At 46.8% G+C, this 19,826-nt stretch overlaps 1 protein-coding gene across 1 annotated transcript in view; it reads right to left on the reverse strand.

Annotated features, from left to right (window-relative positions):
- Positions 1-19,826, reverse strand: part of SEMA5A (semaphorin 5A) — a gene marked incomplete at both ends in the record, with an annotated part of 211,126 nt that overhangs the window by 26,134 nt on the left and 165,166 nt on the right. The window contains 3 exons of the mRNA XM_084233709.1: positions 10,881-11,028; positions 17,090-17,233; positions 18,582-18,763. Coding sequence (XP_084089835.1) covers positions 10,881-11,028; positions 17,090-17,233; positions 18,582-18,763 — 474 coding nt within the window. The remainder of the gene's footprint in view (positions 1-10,880; positions 11,029-17,089; positions 17,234-18,581; positions 18,764-19,826) is intronic.

The raw sequence follows: 19,826 nt of genomic DNA on the forward strand, positions 1-19,826 counted from the left end.
GGAAGATGCTTTAGACTTGTAGCAGGCTTTGGGGCCTTGTTCTGGGCCGATCCCATATGGATGGAGTTTTACCCACGAGGGGACGGGTCACTTTGGGTGCTTCATTTAGAAACTAGACTCTTTGCCTTACCTGTGCTGTTTCCTAGTTGTATTAAAGTTCCTTCCCATTAAAGTGTCATATGTTTTGTGTTGATGCGGCGGATGGCAGAACCCATGTAGAATAGGCAGGTTTGCGGGGTTTGGGCTGCCCCTCTCCCTGCCCTGTAACAGATCCATAAGTCCTCCCTTCCAAGAGGCCGCTCGACCTCGTCCTGTAAGGGCGACTGCGGCTGAACAAACAAATTGCTTTTTCAAACAGATGCGCAAGCAACAGCACGCCCAGAGTGTTCTGTGCTGCCGTGGTAAGAGCCCTGGGCGGCCAGAGTGGAAAGGTGAGCTACAGAAATTGACCGAAACTAAATGGTCAATTTGACATGAAATAGACAAAATTCCCCAAAGAACCTTCTCTACAGATAAATCAGCATTAGCCCCAAACAGCCAGCACAGCTACAAGCAAAGACTGAAGATGCATTTGGAAAACAAAACTCACTGATTGTTTTTAAAGGCACTTCTATGAGTGCTTTAAGTGTGGAAAGGCAGATTTAACACTCGTGCTGTTTTAGTTAAAAATCTGCAGCTGTTTAAAATGGAGACTTGGCGCTCCTACGCTCAGTGTTCCCCTTGCCTTTCAAAGAATCGGCTTATTCTGCGTGGGGGGTCTACTCGGGCAGGGCTACAAGGTTTAAATACTCCTGGTCATTTAATGGGAATTGTTATTCTGTTCCACAAGGAAAATTTAGGAATTTTATGGTCAGTAATGGAAGACTATCGTGGAATTTATTGGTTAAAGAAAAATCTGTCCGCGTATCTTATTTACATTGCTTTTACAGCAGAAAGCCTCCCTTCCTGAAAGTTTTCCTTTCAGCTGGCTTTGCAATCACCGTACTAGAGTGAATAGAAGCAGAAACACATCTCCTTTTTCTTTTTTTTCTGTAAAGTCAAAGAAATTTTTGCAACGGATCCTCCCACCACCATAAATAAAGCAAGTTTTGAAACATTCCAGACTTCCATACCAATTGCAGTTTCCAGAGACTGGAGATAGTAATTTATATGTTTGAGAGGCAGACTTTCGATGGATTAATTCCTATCATCCATCATTTTCCCTTTCTCTCGATCTGCATCATGCATCATTCTTAAATTCGATGGCCGAAGTTCCGATGCTAAATTTCAGAAAACTTACATTTTTGTGGCCCTCCGCCATATCACTGGGTTTTCTGTGCTGATGTTAACTTTTTCAAAATACTCAAACCTCTTGTAACAAAACGTGGCATTTTTACCCTGACAATCTTTCATATTTGCAAACTCTTCGCTGAGGTAGCCTGCAACAAAAGAAAGCCAAGTCTGCAGTCCCTGGCTGATGAAGATGTAATATCAGGTCTCAGCTGGGGAGATTGATCATTTCCTTGGCAGACAAATGTTTGCAAATAGAAGCGAAAGTATTTTACAGACACTTTGCAAATCAAGAGTCCGCAGTGGAAACTTCTCCATGAAGGTCAAGGTTGTCTTCTGAGTTTTCCTGGTAATGGATCACTTGAAGATCTTCAATAGATACAGCGATGAAGACAAACAGGTCTTTTATTACTAGGTGTGATGTGGTGTTTGAGTTAGTTGCCACGTGGGGAAGGGAGGAGAGAGCTGGGAGGGTGTCCCCCCCACTCCCTTTGAGGATCTGGAATTTGAGGTGCTCTGAGGAGGAGGAGGGAACAGGCAGGGGGCAGGATGGCTTAGACTCTGCTGGCTGATGCCATGAGCACTTCTCTGTCCCCTCCTTGTCCCAGCAAGGGGCGCCCAGGGGTAGCTGGCCCCAGCTCCACCTCAGTTTGCCTCCTGCTCCCCCTTGGCTCCGCCATCTGTGATGCGCCTCTTCTTTCTGGCAATCACCGTACTGGAGCAAACAGAAGCCTGAGGACAAGCGGGGCCCCTCACGCCAACTTTCCACATCAAGGAAGTGGCCACTCTGCTGGTACTGAAGGGAGCTGCTAAGCAAGTGGAATCTTTCCTGTTTCCTGCTGAAGAGTCACAGGCCTGGTGCAGTAAATAATGCAAAGTGAGTGTAAATAACAAGTTTGCTCCTTGATAAGCTTATCTAAACCAGGCCACATTTTAACAAGGTCTGCCAGGCCGATTGGTCTCCCAGGCCATCCTCGGACATCTGCATCTTTCCCCCTTTTGTCAAGAATTTCTATGCTCACTGACTGATGTTATTGATGTACGATGGTTGTGCATAAAGGAGACCCTTTGTCTCTAGATGGGTGCTCAGAGCCTACGGGGCTGCCCAGGTCTGGGACCTCCCGCGTGAGTAATAAAGCTTCTCCGGACCTCACCAGTCCTGAAGTACCGCTTGTTCTTCCCCTGCCTGGGGAGAAGTCCGGAATGTATTTCTGCAACAGTAACGCCCAGAGAGGAAGCAATAACAGAATCCCCAGGACGTCTTTTAACAAGACCTGGCAGACAAGGACGGATGAGCACGAGCACAAAGGGCACTCAGAGCCCCCAGACAGGCCGGGGACCATGAAGGAGCCGTCTAGGCTTCAACCCGAGCCTCCCGTGCCCTGCTTCCCTGCGTTTCATGCAGAAAGGGCACCAGGCGCCTCGCGTGGACAGAAGCATCAGCCTGGCCAGGAGGTGGTGACTTTAGTGCTACAAAGTGAATTGGGCACTGGAGATAATTTTGCCAGTTTAGGAGTACAGGAATGAGTCTTTCTGGTAATGATGTTTTTAATGGACTGAGCTGCGTGGCTGTGAGGTCTGAGCCCCGCCTTCCTGTCCTGGCTCTTGCCAGGTAATTTTCTGAGGGATCAGAGCATTCTGGACCTTCCCAGACCTCATGCTGAGAAGCCTGGAGGCGGGTCTCCCGCTGCCCACAGCCAGGCTTTGGGCACACACACCCATCTTCCAAAAACATCCCGCAGACTCCAGTGAGCTACACAAGGAGTTACTTTGCAATAAAGTCATTTTTATGCATCGCAGCCCATCGACACTTCCGATTGCCAGATGCTGGGTTCCCCCATCACACCTTCACGTGGCCCATGGGAGCCTGCGTGAGTCGCATCAACCCTGACTAACCTTCACGGGACTCTCTTGACGGTGCGGATGGATTTTAATGTCTTTCTTCTTGCCCTGCAGAAGTCTGTGGTCCAGATCTTTTCTACCTGGAAGACAGAGCCTCCTCTGTACCTTGAACTGTAGCTGTTGGCCAAGCTTTCCACGCCGTGCATGACCACCCAGTCGCCAGGGATGCTGCCAGACCCAGGGCGGGCGTTTCTGAGTTCTCTCTGCTGTGGCTGACTCTGGGCTGAACTCAACTCACATCTGCTAACCCTTAGAGGAAATCTTAAGTCACAGCCATCTGAGAAGCCACTCTCTGTATATGACATAACATTTGATGTCTTCCTTCCTTCCTTCCATGTGTTGTAATTGGAAGCGAAAGCATAGAATTAAAATGAACATTCTGAGTTTATCTTCAATTAATTGCCTCGCACAGGACCACCTCCTCAGCCGCCTTCCTGCCTGATTGAAAGCGCCTGCTCACGATTAAGAAAGTCAGGAAGGGCCGTGGAGAGTCCAAAGGCTTCTTTCTTTGAAGATAAACTTTGCATTAAATAAGAGTAAAGAGAAGATTTTATCATTTGTTACTTAACAATACAAAGAAATGATGCAAATGGAGTTGCATCATTCAGTTCTTTTTTTATGTTTAATATATTTTATGTTACATAATTCTTACATCATTTTTCATTTTTACACAATGTATGCATTTTCATTTTGGTTATATTCCCCATACAATTGCACCCCTTTATTTTGACCCTAATCCCTCCCCTCCCCACCATCTTGTAGTGTGTCTCTGGTTTATAGTTGCTTGTTGATTTTGATTTTCACTTTATTATAATGAGTCTTTTTCCTGGTCCCTTATTTAAGTTTTCTAAACTCCTGCTATGAGTGAGACCAACCGGTATTTTTCATTTTTTTTCTGGCTTTTTTCGCTGAGCATGATCCCTTCCAGCTCCATCCATGTTGCCCCACCGACTAGGAGAAAATTTTTGCACACAAAACTAATGATAAAGGACTGATCACAAAAATCTACAAAGAGCTGATGAGACTCAACAACAGCAAAGAAAATAATCCAGTCAAAAAACGGGCAGAAGAGCTAAAAAGAAACTTCTCTGAAGAGGAAATGCAAATGGCCAACAGGCATATGAAAAAATGTTCAACATCACTTGTCATCAGGGAAATGCAAATCAAAACTACCATGAGATACCATCTTACACCAGTGAGAATGGCACATATTAAAAAAACTCGCAACAACAAATGCTGGCGAGGGTGTGGAGAAAAAGGAACTCTTCTGCACTGTTGGTGGGAGTGCAAACTGGTCCAACCACTGTGGAAAGCTGTGTGGAGATTTCTGGACCTACTAAACATAGAGCTTCCATAGGATCCAGCAATTCCACTCCTAGGTATTTACCCAAAGGACACAGAAACAGTAATTCCAAAGGGCACCTGCACCCCTATTTACAATAGCTAAGCTTTGGAAACAACCCAAATGCCCAAAATAGACAACTGGATCAATAAGATGTAGTATAGGGCCTCCCCTGGTGGCGCAGCGGTTGAGCACTGGGCTGCGAAGCTGCCTGCAGCTTCTGCAGCACCGGTTCTATCCCCGGCCGCTGGCGAGTGTCCCACATGGTGTGACAGACCTCTCCTGCCACCCGCTGCTCCCCTCAGCAGTGTATTTCGTCAGTCTGCCTGTTCTGTTCCCCACTCTATCTCTGGTGAATCCTCTCACCCTCCCGTGCTTCTAACTGTACCCAGTGCTTGTATAAATAAATAAATAAATCTTTAGAAAAAATGACCTTCCTAGGCCTCCCCTGGTGGCGCAGTGGTTGAGCGCTGAGCTGCGCAGCCTCTGCAGCGCTGGTTCGATCCCCGGCCACTGGGCGAGGGTCCCACATGGCCACACACCTCTCCTGCAGGCCCCGCTGCTGCCCTCAGCAGTGTATTTTGTCGGTCTGCCTGTTCTACTCCCTGCTCTTGCTCTGGTGAATTCTCTCACCCTCCCGTGCTTCTAACTGTACCCAGTGCTTGTATAAATAAATAAATACATCTTAAAAAAAAAAAAAAGAAGATGTGGTATATATACACAATGGAATATTACTCAGCAATCAAAAAAGATAAACACATCATTCAGTTTTATTTGTGCCCGAGAACCAGTTCTGAGGTCCTGGTCATCCCTAGGAACGTGCTCGCAGGCAAGATGTGAGTCATTCTGAGCTCCCACCTCCAAACAGAAGTGGTCCTGGAAAGGGCCTAGCAGAGTTGGGGCAGGAACACCTCCCACCCTAATTGCTCTGCCCGTGGGGACAGCATGCAGTAGGTGCTCAATGAAAGTTAATGACTTCATTATGCAACTCATCTGAATAGCAAATCTCCAGCATGTTCAGTTATAATTTCATTTCAATTACACAGGAATGGAGGATTTATAGGCCTGATGTAACATCTATCATTGTGGACACTAGGTATTATCACAAAAGATTAAAAATGAATCAAAAATATGCCAGAGACAATTAACCCAAAGTGGCTCTGTTAAAATGCCCTGGAGGATGATGCTTCATCAAATAATTACAACCTTGAACTTTTAAGCCACTAATGTGATCTAGACTGAGATTGGAACCGCGGGACCTGGGAGAGCCCCACATCCCCTGACCCTTTCCCTGGGCCCCTGGCCCTACCCCCAGCAGACTCAGAGCCTCCAGGGCCCACTGCTGAGTCCCATACCTCCCCCCGGAACTCAGAGGAGCACAATCAGGCGCAGAGCAGGAGGCTGAGAGGCCGTGGGTGCTAGGGACAGCACTGTCTGCGGTTCCTCTCTAGGACCCCCCAGGCTACGGCGAGCATTTTAGTACATGAAAGAGTTTCAGTCAAGTGCCCGGATAGCCACTTCAGTGTGTTTAATTATAGTTTCAGTTCAAGAATTCATGTCACGGGGCCTCCCTGGTGGTGCAGGGGTTAAGCCTCAGCACTATGAAGCTATTGGCACCCACTGCAGCATGAGTTCGATCCCCAGGCAGGGAGCTACCCACATGGTGCAGCAGACCTCTCCAATCTCCCCGCTGCTCCCCTCAGCAGGGTATTTCAGTAGATCCACCTGTTCTGCTCCCCACTCTGTCCCTGGTGAATCCTCTCACCCCCAAACCTCTGGCCTGCACCCCAGCTCTTGTATGCATAAATAAATAAATCTTTAAAAAAAAATTCATGTGCAATCACACAGTCCTCGGGCCTGTACAACTGGATCTGCTGATTATCATTACCATTACTAGATATTATCCAAACAGGTTAAAATGAAACATAAATGTGCCAAATATGGATGTTTATATTTAACATAAGGTAATACTATGAAACAGTGGTATGCTGATTAAACATTAATAGAAAAAAATCATATATCAAATGCTAGCTGGTATATTATTAATAGAACTCTTTCCCCCAAAATTGTGTGCTGTGCCAATAATGATGGGGGTAGTTTCCATTTTATCAAAGACTATGTTACATTTGCTATTGGGCAAAAATATGTATGTATGTATATGCACTATACACGCATTCAGACACGTGTGCACACATGTGCTCATGCATGCACACAGGCTGTGTGTGTGCATGCTTGCACTCATGTTAGATTAAATGGAAATAGATGTTATGTCCCAGATAACTGAGTGTTAACACCTCTTATTTCTCTGCAGTTGACCCACTGGAGATGTAGGTGAGACCAGGGATGTCCTGGTCACTCTGTGTCTGCACTGCCTCTGTGAGGCCATGTGTGTGCAGGGACCGGGCACCAGGAGCAGCGAGGCCCAGGGGACCTCAGACTCGCTGCTGCTAGAAACACCGACTTGGAAACAGATGGAAAGTCTGTCCCATGAATGTCGTGACGTGGCCCACTGTGAACTCATCAGCGGTCTCAGCCACCGGAGAGGGGCATTTCCATCCTGGTCAACCAGTCAGCGGGACATATGTGCCCGGGGCCCCAGGAAGGCTCACCAGAATCTCAGAGTCCTGCTTGGCTTGGCCCCGCACTTGAAGGAGGCCAATGAGCTCAGGGTGACACACTGAGAAGCTACCCAAGGGCCAGACCCCTCTGTGACTGTCCATCTGGTCCCAAACGGCCCACAGTTCCACATCCTCCCAAGCGTCCCCAGCCTGGACCTTGCTTTCCTTGACCTTTACTTTCTTATTACTTTATTCTGTCATCATAAGAGCATTCTGCATATGATCTACTCTCTGAGCCTTTTAAGCATGTGGTGTTATATGTTTGGCTACAGGTACTGTGATGTCAGTGTAGCTCTGGAACTTCCTGCTCAGTGATTTGCAACTCCCCAAAGACGGCTCCACTTCACTCTGAGTCTACGAAACAGGCAACAGCAAATACCTGGTATAAATGGCATGACATAGGTCTTATCTTCCTGTGACTAGCTAATTTCATGAAGAATTAAGAGTTCAGGGTTCATCTTTCTGTATTCTGCACAGCTACCTCCTTTTTAAAGAGTGTGTAGTATTCTATTACACACAGAGAGTGCCTTTTCTTATCCACTCATCTGTCATTGGGTATTTAGTTCGTCTCTACCTTTGGCGATGGTGAGCCATGAGGTTGTGAACGAGGGGGGGCCAAAATCCAAGATCCTGATCTCAGTTCTTTTGGCTTGAAGATGGGCCCTGCACACTACTGGCAGGAACACAAAATGATGCAGTTGCTGTGGAAATGTGTGGAGGCAGAACTACTATGGGATATAGCAAATCCCCTCCTGATTATTTAGCCAAAGGAACTGAGGCCAGAATCTCAAAGAAAATCCACATGCGGAACTTTAAGAGCAGACTTCACTAAAAGAACAAAAGCTCTCAGTCAGGTCCTTGACAGTCTGAGCTGAACCTCTCTTACTTGACTTCAGTCAAGGCTTGGTGATTTATTTAAGAACAGGGATGTATGAATTTCATAGTGAAACTTGGGGAAACTTTTCAGGAAATTTCAATTTTAAATTGGTGGGGCGAGAAAAGATTTGCCATCTTTTATAAACTATTCACACTGGAAATTGACTTTCTTTTTTTTCTATTTTTTTATTATATATATATTTTTACATCATTTTTCATTTTTGCACAATGTATGCATTTTCATCTTGGTGAAATTGACTTTCTTTCCTCATAAGCTGTTGCAGAATTCAAGGCAACTGATTCTTTCTGCAAACGTGTCCTTTGCTGGGTAAATAAGCATTCATGAGCATACTACTACTTTTAATACACTTAAGCTCAGACGCCGTGGGGGCCCAGGAGGAACCATTAAGGCAATGAGAATAAAAAGCTCAACAGAGAAGGCCCAGGGCTTGAAGCCTTTCTTCCAGAACCTCTAAGACTTCACCATTTTTGACTCCTAAACCAGCTCTGGAGGGAGGGAAATACCATCCTCTTATCAGAGGAGGAGGTTTGGAAACAGCAGACCTCCAGCCTCCTGGCACACCAGCCACACTCACTGCTACTACCTTGCACCATCAAAAACAAACATGCTTTGTAACCAACGACTGATAAACAGCAGTGAGAATACAAAGATAAATGTTTCATCTACCTACACAGCTATCCCTTTTAAATAAACTTCTTAGGAATTTAATCAATAGGCCACATTTTCTAAGCAATCCAAACAACCAAAGCCACTCCTCAGTCCTGCTTACTTTCCTTGTTTGGCTTTCCTCGCCTTGGAAAAGACAGAAACTGGAATAAATGCCAGAAGGAAAATAAACGTCAGGCTGCTACTGTATAGAAATCAGTTACTCCACTGAGCCATAATAACACCGTCCCGGAAAAACACTGCAGTTGATTAACTCTGGGGAAAAGGACAAGAAACTCTCTGCAAATTGACATAAGCCTCACTGTCAAATATTTGTCTGGGTTTGAAAACTGTTATAATATACATTTCGTAAGCCATAATTCTATAAATTTGGGCATAAATAGAGCTATACATGCATTAATATTTTTGAAAGACACTCAATTTTTACATTTACGACCAGATGTATCACACACACACACTCTCTCTCTCTCTCTCTCTCTCTCTCCCCCCCCCTCCCCAGGGACCCCATAGGAAATAATCTTTCCCTAATGTAATTTTTTCATTTCATTAAACTATTTTTAAATGTAATTATTGAAATCCATTGCAATAAGAACATGAATGACTTGAAATATTTTCTGAGTTCTCCGAATTGCAAATGTTTGTAAATCACTGTACGAGACACACTCAGCCCCACCCTGTGCGTTCCAGCGCAGGTGCCAAACCCAGCGATGGACCCCAGCCCTGCCCAGCAGCCACAGAGCAGGAAATGGTACCATTCAACAAACAGCAAAGATACGGCATTGGAATTATTTCCTAGAAGAGGTGTTGATTAACAAATTGACCCTTCACATTTTAATAATTTAAAATTCCAACATCTAAAATATCAATAAATGCACCATCCTAAATTGGACACAGAGATTTCTCCTGGTTGACAGCTAATTCAGGCTGACCAGGAAAGAGGTATCTACATCAGTAACAGATTCTATTAGAGCCTCTGCAATATCTTCTCCAGTGTGAGGAGAAGGAATCTAATTGCAAATTCCAATAACAGAAATCTCCTTGGGCCAGGCGTATTTTCTGACAAAGCACTTCATAACCCACTTCCTAGCTCTGCCTCTCCCAAGCTATCTGGGTGTGTGGTTCTGCATCTCACAAAAACAAATGTTACAGCAGCATAAAAACACACTCAGCCTGAAGGAGCAAGGTCCCAAGTGCTGCAAAGACAGCTGGGAAGATCGGCGAGGCAGGGACCAGCCCAGCCGCTCTGGTGCAGAAATTCTCACCAGAACACCCCCACCGTCCTGCAGCCACTCTGGTGCCAGCACCGGGGAGGTGAGTGAGGTGCAAGCCCCACCACCACAGTGCCCAGCCACTCTGACGGCTGGCCCGGAGGCACACCCCAGGTCTCTGGAAAGTTCTCCCAATTGCAAATGTTTAGAAACTACAAGTGGAATTTTATCTAAGGGTTTAAAGTGTTAAAAGATACACAACCTGTTAAGGCAGAAGAAAAACAAACTGTTGTTTGTCTTTTATTCCCTCTTCACGCGCACGAGTGTGCTCAGCTCCACAAAGTTCCTCCAGCCTCAGTGTGTCAGGTTCATCCCCTGTTCTAATCCTCAGGGAACTCATTACGGACACTTTATCCATTTTCCCAAACCAAACACAGGGACTAGAGTTAAGCAGGACAAAGCCTTTAATCTAGTTCAGAAATCATAACTCAGAGCCTCCTGGGCAGTTTATCCAATATGTGAACACTTAAGCCTGCCGGTTACTCTAAATGTCCAGTGTCTCCTCCAGAGCCATTAACCAGGGAAACTGACATGATTCACAGCATGTAGTAAGTCCAGAGCACATAGTGCCTAGACCTGTCATGTTTAATGTCATTAAGAGTGTTTACTGTTTGCAGAGCATCTGGGGTCTATTGAGAATCTCATGTTTGCAGACCTGTGCAGGGGAGCACAGTGCCCACAGAATACCTAGTGTATACAGAGCATTTAGTCATGTCATGTTTATACAGCTCTTGGCACCTATAGAAGATACAGTGTCTGCGGAACACATCGGGTTTGCAGAGCCTTTGATGTTTGCAGAACACTTACTGTTTGCAAAGTGTCTAGTGTGTGCAGAGGATCTAGTGGGTACAGAGCTTTAGTGTGTGCACACTCAGGAGTCCCAGCTCAAGATTGGTGGGAGGGTGGGTTCCACTCACCACATTACAGCCTGCACAGTCGGGCCCATTCTCACAGGTTCTGCGGCGAGCTTGAATGCCTCCTCCACACTGGGCTGTGCACCGTTCCCAGGGACCCCAGCCTGTCCAGAACATATGTGGGGGGCACAGCAGATGCTCATTGCAGTACCTGTAAGGGGGGGGGCAAGAGGAAAAGCAAAGGGTCATCATGACACAAGGCCAGAGTCCTTTCTGCTGCACCGGAGTGGACGGCGTGGACATGCTCTGTGCGGAGGGCTGTTGTGTTTGGAGTGCTAGCACAGCCAAGGAGCAGAGGTGGCGCTGGCCATGCTGCGTGGGCATAGACAATGGGATGCACAGGAGACAATGAAGAAAATACTAAACTCACAATGCAGGATGGATCTTCCTGTGCAGCCAATTAAAAGAGAAACAAACAAAACAAAACCCTTCAAATAGGCACCAGGAAATGAAAGCACACAGGCGCGATCTAGGCAGGGTATTTATCTTGTAAACATAAACACTGAAAGATAAAGAGGTTACAAAAACAAAGTCAGCACAAGAGAATTTGGAATTCATTGAATAAGACCTGTCTTCCTATCAATACCAGCCGAGGAGAGGGGGCAGGCCGGTGTTAGCATGCCACATCAGTCCCCACACTGCACAGGGGACTGTCCTTTTACATTTATTTGTAGACTCTCAGAATGATGTCAAAAACCTTAATTTAAAAGGATCACCAGTCATCAAAAAATTGTTGATTACTATTCACAAATACCTGTTCCTGTTCTCAGAGAAAGCCTGAGGTATTCTTTTTTTTTTTTTTTAAGATTTATTTATTTATGCATACAAGAGCAGGGTGCAGGCCAGAGGTGTGGGTGGTGAGATGATTCACCAGAGACAGAGTGGGGAGCAGAACAGGCAGACTGACTAAAATCCACTGCTGAGGGGAGCAGCGGGTGAGTCAGGGGAGGTCTGCTGCACCATGTGGGTAGCTCCCTGGCCAGAGATCAAACTCATGCTGCAGTGGCTGCGGTTAGCTTGATAGGTTGCGTCTTAACCCCTTGCGCCACCAGGGAGGCCCCCACACCTCAGGTGTTCTCATTGAACACCCATACTTCTGCTACTCCCTTTGTCAGCCAGACACACAGGCTTTCTCAGCCCTCAGGGACCCCACATTCTCCTCCATCTCTAAGCTGGCAAGTGAAATGAGGTGAAGAGAGGGAAAAATAAACAACAACAGCCACACGCAGAAAATGGCTCCTGGGGAGGAAGAGCATTCGAAGCGGAGGCCAAATTAATGAGCTGCATTCGGCATCAAAGAGACTATGTGAGCCAACAGTCCACCGACTAATCGCTTTCAGAAGAAGTCGAGAAAACGCGGAATGTCAGAATCCTCAGCATTTAGCGCAAGATTCTGTGGGGAGCTTTTCCCAGAGTGGGCAGCAGGGGCAGCAGAAGGCCACCTCCTGTTTCCAAGCCAATCTGCCAACATTTAAGAGGGCTGGTGCTTCGGTGGGGTGTGTGCGGGGACATATCTGAAGGGGCTGAACCTGCACCCTTAGTCACTACATTGTCGGCCACCAATGTCACCTCAATAGAAAACAACACAATTAAAAAAGAAGGTATGGGCCCCAGCCTCCTTCAGCCTAAGCCCTGCTACACAAACAACCAAGCGCACAATGTAAAGGATAAGGAAGACAAAGACAATCTCAGCGGAAATGCTTATAAATCCCTTGACTTCTAGGGAAAAGCACGTGAAAATCATGAACCATGATTTCTCCTGCTCCCCCTCCCATGCAACTCACACCTGTTTGGAGGGAAGCACCTTTAGGCAAACTACCTGCGTTCCCCTGCTCATGTTCTTGGTGATAAATGACAACAGGAAAGCAAAGTTAGTTACTTTGGTGATGCTCCTTGCTCAAGAACTTTTACTAATTTGTGGATAAAACATCGACATCACGAGCCAGCTGCCGGCCACTCATTTCTGTTGTCCTCTACACACAGCTGGCTTTCACCAAACAGCAGTTCAACATTTTTGAAATGTTATTGGCTGTCGTGGAGTTCTACTCTCTTAAAGCATTGAAAGACACAGATGCATTTCATGATGTATTACAAATTAAGATTTTAATTTTGCCCATGACTGCTCATTCTCATTTTGCACTTAAAAGTAAATGAATAACCCAGCAATGTTTCTCTAAAAATTATTCCACAAACCTCGTCTCTATGAAAGAATTACCTTTCCTAATCTCACAGAGATGAGGTTCTCGGCACAGGTTGTGATCGTTTTCATGATCATGCTGTAAACTGTGCTCTGCTCTGGCTCGGCCCATGCTTGCTCCGCGCTGCTACTCTGTCAACCTGCACTAGCCACATTCATGTCAGAAGCATCTCTGCCTGGTTTGCCCTGAGTGACTGTCCCTTTGCTGGTCACACTGGAAGAACTAAATCCAGAGAAATAGTACATTTGCTAGTAGACCAGAGTAATTTTTACCCCAAGAGAAAGCAGGAGAACCCACTGGGGGGAACAGTTACTTGCGAAGAGCATCACTTTGACTCACCATAGGATTAAATAAACATGTCATAAAGACAAGGAGTAATCACATAATAAAGCCCCACTGTTTCCTGGAACTCATGGTAATGCATAGATTATCAATAATGATGGATTATAATGTGGCCCCCGGGCCCCTGTCTCCTCGAGTACACACCCTGCGTGATCGCCCATTGAGTGGACAGGACCAATGAGTTACTTCTAAGCAGTAGCACATGGTAAAGATGACAGATTATCTCCCAGGATGTCTTGGAGGACTACAGTGCCCTTCTCCCAAGGAAATGCTCCCTTGCTCTCTTTGAGGAATAAGTTGTCAGGTAGAAAGGTTTCCCGGGTGCTTTGGGCTTGAGGGCAGCTTCTTGCTAATGACCTTGTCAGACAGCGCACAAGGGACTGAACGCTGCCAACAACCATGGGCTTGGGAAGCAGACCCTCCTCCAGTCGAGCTCCAGATGAGACCACAGCCATGTCTGCCCTATGGTGAAGCTCTGTGAGATCTTGAAGCCAAGGACCCAATGTGCAGGTGCTGAACCCACAAAAATTGTGAGCCAACAAACACACAGTGTCTGAAGTATCTGATTTGTGGTGATGTTATTACTGATGCAATGACCATGAGGACAGATATTGGTACCTAGATGTCACTGCTGCTTAAAAAACACCTGAAGATACGACCATGGCTTTGGGGCCAAGGGATGGATGGAAGCAAGAATTTTGAGGGGCATGATAAAGAAAACTCAAATCTAGACTTTATGGATGCTCAGAAAAGATTGAAAGAATAAAAAGCCGAGGGTGTGACTGTACAACCTTTTGCTAAAACCTCAGAAAGATCAAGGGACCCATTACAGGAAGGTCATTGTGAGAGGTAAGAGGAAGGATGAGCCTCTCAATCAGCAAACTTCCTCCAGGGCTCAAGGGTAGGGGACTGTCCCTTGGCAGGTTGCCAGGTAGAGAAAGACTATCTCAAAAAGATGTGTGGGTGTAGATTAATTCAGTGGGGTAAGGCCCAAATAAAGCCACAGAGGATCCACAAAGCTTATTTCAGCAAACCTACCACCAGCTTGAGCTGAAAGATACAGAGAAAACAACCAAATCTAAAATTCTCTGGGCAGGAAGCAAGCCCACGCTGCCTCTCCTGAGATTGGAAGGGTGACTTAGGAAGCAGGATGGAGAGCATCGTGCTTGATTCCTGAACCCCAATTCAGTAATTCCCAGGGCTTGGCTGAGTGGATTTCAGAAATGTAAGGAGCAGTGACTGCTCTATAACTTCTCTTCTCTCTTTGGAACAGAAACATGTAAAGACTGGGTCCGTCTCACTGCGGGGCCTGGCGGGGCACTCACGATGGATGACTTGTCCCTCATTTTCGAGGCTGACAGAATGAAATGATCTACTCCGACAGAGTCTCACTCCCATTTGCATGTTGTTTAAATGACAAGGCTCCGGACTTCTGGTAAGTGATTTAGTAGAATAAAACCTTGGGGATCTCATAAGTGTGAGAAGCACATTTTGCATGTGGGAAGGACGTGAAGGATGGAGGGCAGGTCATCACCTGTGGCAGGCAGATTCTCTACAGTGATCTCAGTGACCCCTGCCCTGAGTCGTTCCCCGTGGAGTCCCCTCCTCCTGAGACAGGGTCTGTGACTTGCCTCCAATCAAGAGAATACGGCCAGGGGATGACGGTCACTTTGTGACTACATTACCTACGACTCTAAAGTTCCTCCTGGGGAGACTCTTCCTGCTGGATGTGAGGAAGCAAATGACCATATTGGGAAGGACCACTTGATGAGAAACTGTGGGCAGTTTGTGGTTAACAACTAGTCAAAAGCTGGGGACCCCATGTCACAGTCCACAAGGAATGGGATACTGGCAAAAGCCGCATGGTCTCTGGGAGTCAACCCATCCCCGGTCAAGTCTCAGATGAGACCACAGCTCTGGCTGAGCAGAGAAGCCAGGTATGTCCTGACTCCTTGGGACTCTGAGATCATGATATGTGTTGTTTTAAGTAACAAAGTATGTTGAACATTTATTATATTATGTAACAGGAGAAAACTAAAGGGTCCATCACACTTGCTCTTTGATTATATTCACAGATGTCCATTATTCATCCTGTTTGAGGTCCCTCTGGGAATCTCTGCTTCTACTCAGTTCCTGCTACTCAAGAAAATTATTTTCTAGGAAATTTTAGAACAGAAGAACAAAGTACCTATACTACATTTAAAATATTAGATATTTTCTTTAGCCATTACTTCCCAAAAAACAGATATAGCTAGCGCTGAGATTGTTGTCCCAGTGAAGTTCCCACTGAATCATTCTATGCATGGGAAAGTTTTCCCAAATAAAAAGCCATTAACAATAATCCTGGCATTTAACTTAGGGACTTTTGTTGAGAGAATGAATTTATTCACTTGTGGTCACTCAGGAATTCTTAAGGGTTCATGGTGTTTAAATTAGCATGGTGTGAGTTTATTAATGATGGCGTATGCTTGTTCTTGCAATATTTTACCTTTCTAGGGAGGCCATTTATTCCTGAATTTAGTTCTCAAATACTTCCATTTTCAGAATCAGGATGGAATTCCTTATATTACTCAGGTGGAGACCACCCACATTACATGGCAAGGACTTTAAAAACTATTTACTTGTGAAGATCAAGTAGATCTTGTGGACTTGGTTTTTCTATTTTTCATTAATTTATTGATCACCCCTTTTCCTCTCAATAAGGCTGTTTCATAGGGAGGGCTCAGTATTACAAACATCTCACATAGTCTCTGTTGTTAGCATCATCCATTTACTACTTAAATTTCAATTTTCCTCCACTAACCAAATATTTATGTAGCCCAAATGAGTTTCTTCTGTAAAATAAATGAGCACTTTAATGTAAGTTTCCCAAGCATGCTAGCCATCCTGATCTCTTTTCTGAAAATGTAGCTTTATAAAACCTCCTAAATGGATACGGAACATACCTGTATGTTAACCACAGAGTTAAATTAGCTTCTTCCCTCCAGGGAGCTCAGCCTAGGACAGGTGCTACCAGGTGTGAAGCATGTGGGGATTCTGGGGGTGCTTTACCTGGATGAAGGTGGCGTTTGTCTGAACAGACTGATTATGTGATGATGTACAGCATTTCAAATCTCCCACCAATTTTAAATCTTCTAGGCTTGGAAATAGCAGGTAAATAAGTGCATAATTAGCTTTCCAAAAGGGGTTAGCTCAGAAATGACAGATGGTACAAGGCTGATGTGGGGTGAGGGCGTTGTTAGGGAGGCTTAAAGAAACCGCAAACTGCTTTGAAAGATTCATCTTGCATTTTCCACTGAGAGTTAAAAGGAATAAATTCTTAATTGACCATTTAGGGACAAAGTGAGGAAACCACAGTCTCACACCAACAGCCCTTCTCCGGCAGACTCACTCGCCCAGTCTCCAGGGGCCCAGCTCAGTGGTGCCACTGTCCGGGGATCTCGCTCCCCGGGGATGCTCAGCTGGGCCAACCCCAGGTGCCATGGCAACAGGACGCTGGCCTCAGGGGGCCTCGCGGTCCAGATGAAAGGGATGTCAGGAAAACGAGAAGGCAACTCAGCTCAACGGAAAGGCAAGCGGCCGGGAAGCTAAGCCAGGGCCAGCAGTGAATGCCGGGGGAGCCCAGCTGGGACGGGGTGTGCCCTGGGTGGTGAGGTCAGGCAGGGGACGTACCTCTCCTCGCGGTTCTGCCCCACGCACACGCGGCCCCCGTGGCGCGGCGTCGGGTTGCTGCAGGACCGCTGGCGCACCTGGAAGCCGATCCCGCAGGTGGTGCTGCAGGGGGACCACGGGGTCCAGGGGGTCCAGCCTCCGTTCCTGCAGTGGGGAGGCAACAGGTTGCACGGTCAGACAGGCCCACAGCGGCACCCACCCCAAATTCACCCCACCCGGCCATCTGGGGGTGGCTGTGGCCCAGAACTCGGCGTCCAGTGTCCCCTGAAGGGCACTTCAGGTGAGTTTTTCTCCTCCCAGGAATCTGATTGCAGAGCCAAGACGGGGGCTTTCAGAGTGACGTGTGAAGTGACGTGTAAAAACAGTGACGCGTACAAACAGGCTACATTATTAGAAGCAATTAAGAAACTTTAGTTGGAAACGGTGTATTCGTGAAAAGTAAGCTATGGGGAGCCCAGAACCTCTCGTGTATTATTTAATTTGACTTGTCCTCTTAAGAAAAGTAAATATTTGAACAAAATAAACATCTAAAACTGCAAAATCTTGCTTTCAAAATCTATTAGCATCAAGGAAAACCAAACTTTTGCAGCAGCTATGTTGCTGAGGAGCACCAGAACGGCCAAAGTTTTAAAACGAACTTCATTTAAAATGAAGGAAGTTAATTCTAAATTCAGATTCTTAGCTATTTTCTTGCAAATTTACAGAGACATAGAGAATAAATGTGGCATGTGATTATATCTGTATCTGTTTATGTTAAATATAAAGCAGATATATAAAGATGCAAAACAAAAATAAAATGAGGCATTTTTAAAAATATAGTGTTACCGAATTCTGGATGTATCATTTTTGTTTGATAGAATATTTTCTCTGTGATGCCTGCACGTAGAATGCTTATACTGTCAACATCTTCCTTATCAGTTTATCCCGCTATTAAACAACAAATTAAACAACTACTCTGGCATGGCCGGTCAGGTTCAGGAGAATATTCTTTGGTGGTCAGACCTGTCTCCACCAGATGTGTGAGCCTCCCAGGAGGGGCCATGAGTGTGCATGTTCCAGAAGAGGATCCTCACCAGCCTGGATGTTTCCCTCAAACAAACAGTAGAACCATGTTCATTAGAAATATTTTCCCTAGAATCTGACTGCAGAAGTGAGGCTTCCAGAAGCGGAGGTGGGGAGGGGGGTGATGGGGTGACATGCACCCCAACAGGTGGGAACCTGCACCCCTAAATCATGTAGTGTTGTCAACCAAGGTTATGTCAATAAAAGCAAGGTAACTGAGCACTATCTTCTGAATCCAACGAGAAGCAAGTGAATAGGTGTCGTCCCATGATCTAATTTAAAGATCAAAGTCTCCTTTCAGAAATCGCATCATTTTGAGAGGCCAGCGTCCCTGTTTGGGGCTACCTGTCCCTTGACTCTAGAAGGGATGTGCCAGGAGCCACCTCAGACCCTGCCGAGTCTGCGTTTCCCTGGGTGCTGGGGACGTCACCTGGAGCAGTTGGCGATCTCCATGCGGGGGCCCTGGCACTGCCAGCCGCCACACTGGGGGGCCGGGCTGTCGCAGGAGCGGCTGCGGCAGAGGCAGGACCCCAGGGCGCTGCCATCCGTGTGGGTGCAGGGCGTCCACGCAGACCAGGGGCCGAAGTGCCCGTCCACCGTGAGGTTCCTCGTCTGGAAGGGAAGCAGGCAAGCATGTCAGGAAGGGCGGCTGCCCATGCTGGAGAGAGCAGGGCCATCTCTCAGCAGACACTGGAGCTCGGGGAAGAGGCTTGTCACCGAGAGGGCTGAGGGGCAGCATTTCAACACAAGCCAGCAGCGGCCGCTGGTGGAGATGCTGAGCCAGGAGGAGGTCCAGGGGAGGAGGCAGGAGGAGGCAGACAGGAAGGGGAGTGTGGTGCTGGGGCCAGCAGGTGAGGACCAACATGTCCATGCATGGGAGAAGCCCAGGAACAGGCATTTTGGAGGGAACTATCACAGATCACCAATCCCGTTGCACTTTCACATACCTCCAAAAGTAAGCAAAATGAATGTGGCCAACCAGGAGCGATGCAAGCAGAACCCCGCCACCTGCTCGCCCAAGGTCCCCCCTGAACTCGCGAGGCCTTCGGAGGCCGGTCATCTGCACCAGACTCAGCTTGAGAGATGACCTGTGCTGGGGACCTCGGGTTCCGCCTGTACCCCGCCCTCTCCGAGTTGTGCCCACACCCCATTTTTCATGTGAAAAATTGGGTGAGACTTACTTTTGTTTCTTTGTTTCCCCAAATACAACAGGCAATAGCTAAACCTTAGGTCGTTTCTAATCGACAGACGTGAGCTCCTCTCCAAGCTGCTGGCTTCCCCTGACCCTCGGTGGGGCCTCGCCCGGGCCGTGCTGCTTCTGTCCTGTCTCGTCAGTCTCTACGGCTTCCCTTCCACGGCCAGCTCAGGGGCTTTACATAGCTACATTTTCAGTGAGGCGGTTAGAAAGGAACCAAGGGAGGGCAAAGTGGGGGCACCAAGAGTGAGAGAAACAGGCAGACGGGGAGGGAAGGACTCGGTCCTGTCCTGGTTCCTGGCAGCATGGAGGTTCCAAGCCACGTGTTCCTTAGGGTAAACCTCGAGGGGCTGGGGTGCAGAGGTGATGGCAATTCTGCAGGGCTAGTACAGGGCTTATTTTTTTTTCCTAGGAATGGGCCAGCTGCCTATGTTGGGGGGCAGAGTTTTCAATCCAAGGATATTGTGTTGGTTCTAGAAG

Source organism: Talpa europaea (genome assembly GCF_964194135.1).
Source record: "Talpa europaea genome assembly, chromosome: 5".
In the NCBI taxonomy this organism is placed as follows: Eukaryota; Metazoa; Chordata; class Mammalia; order Eulipotyphla; family Talpidae; genus Talpa; species Talpa europaea.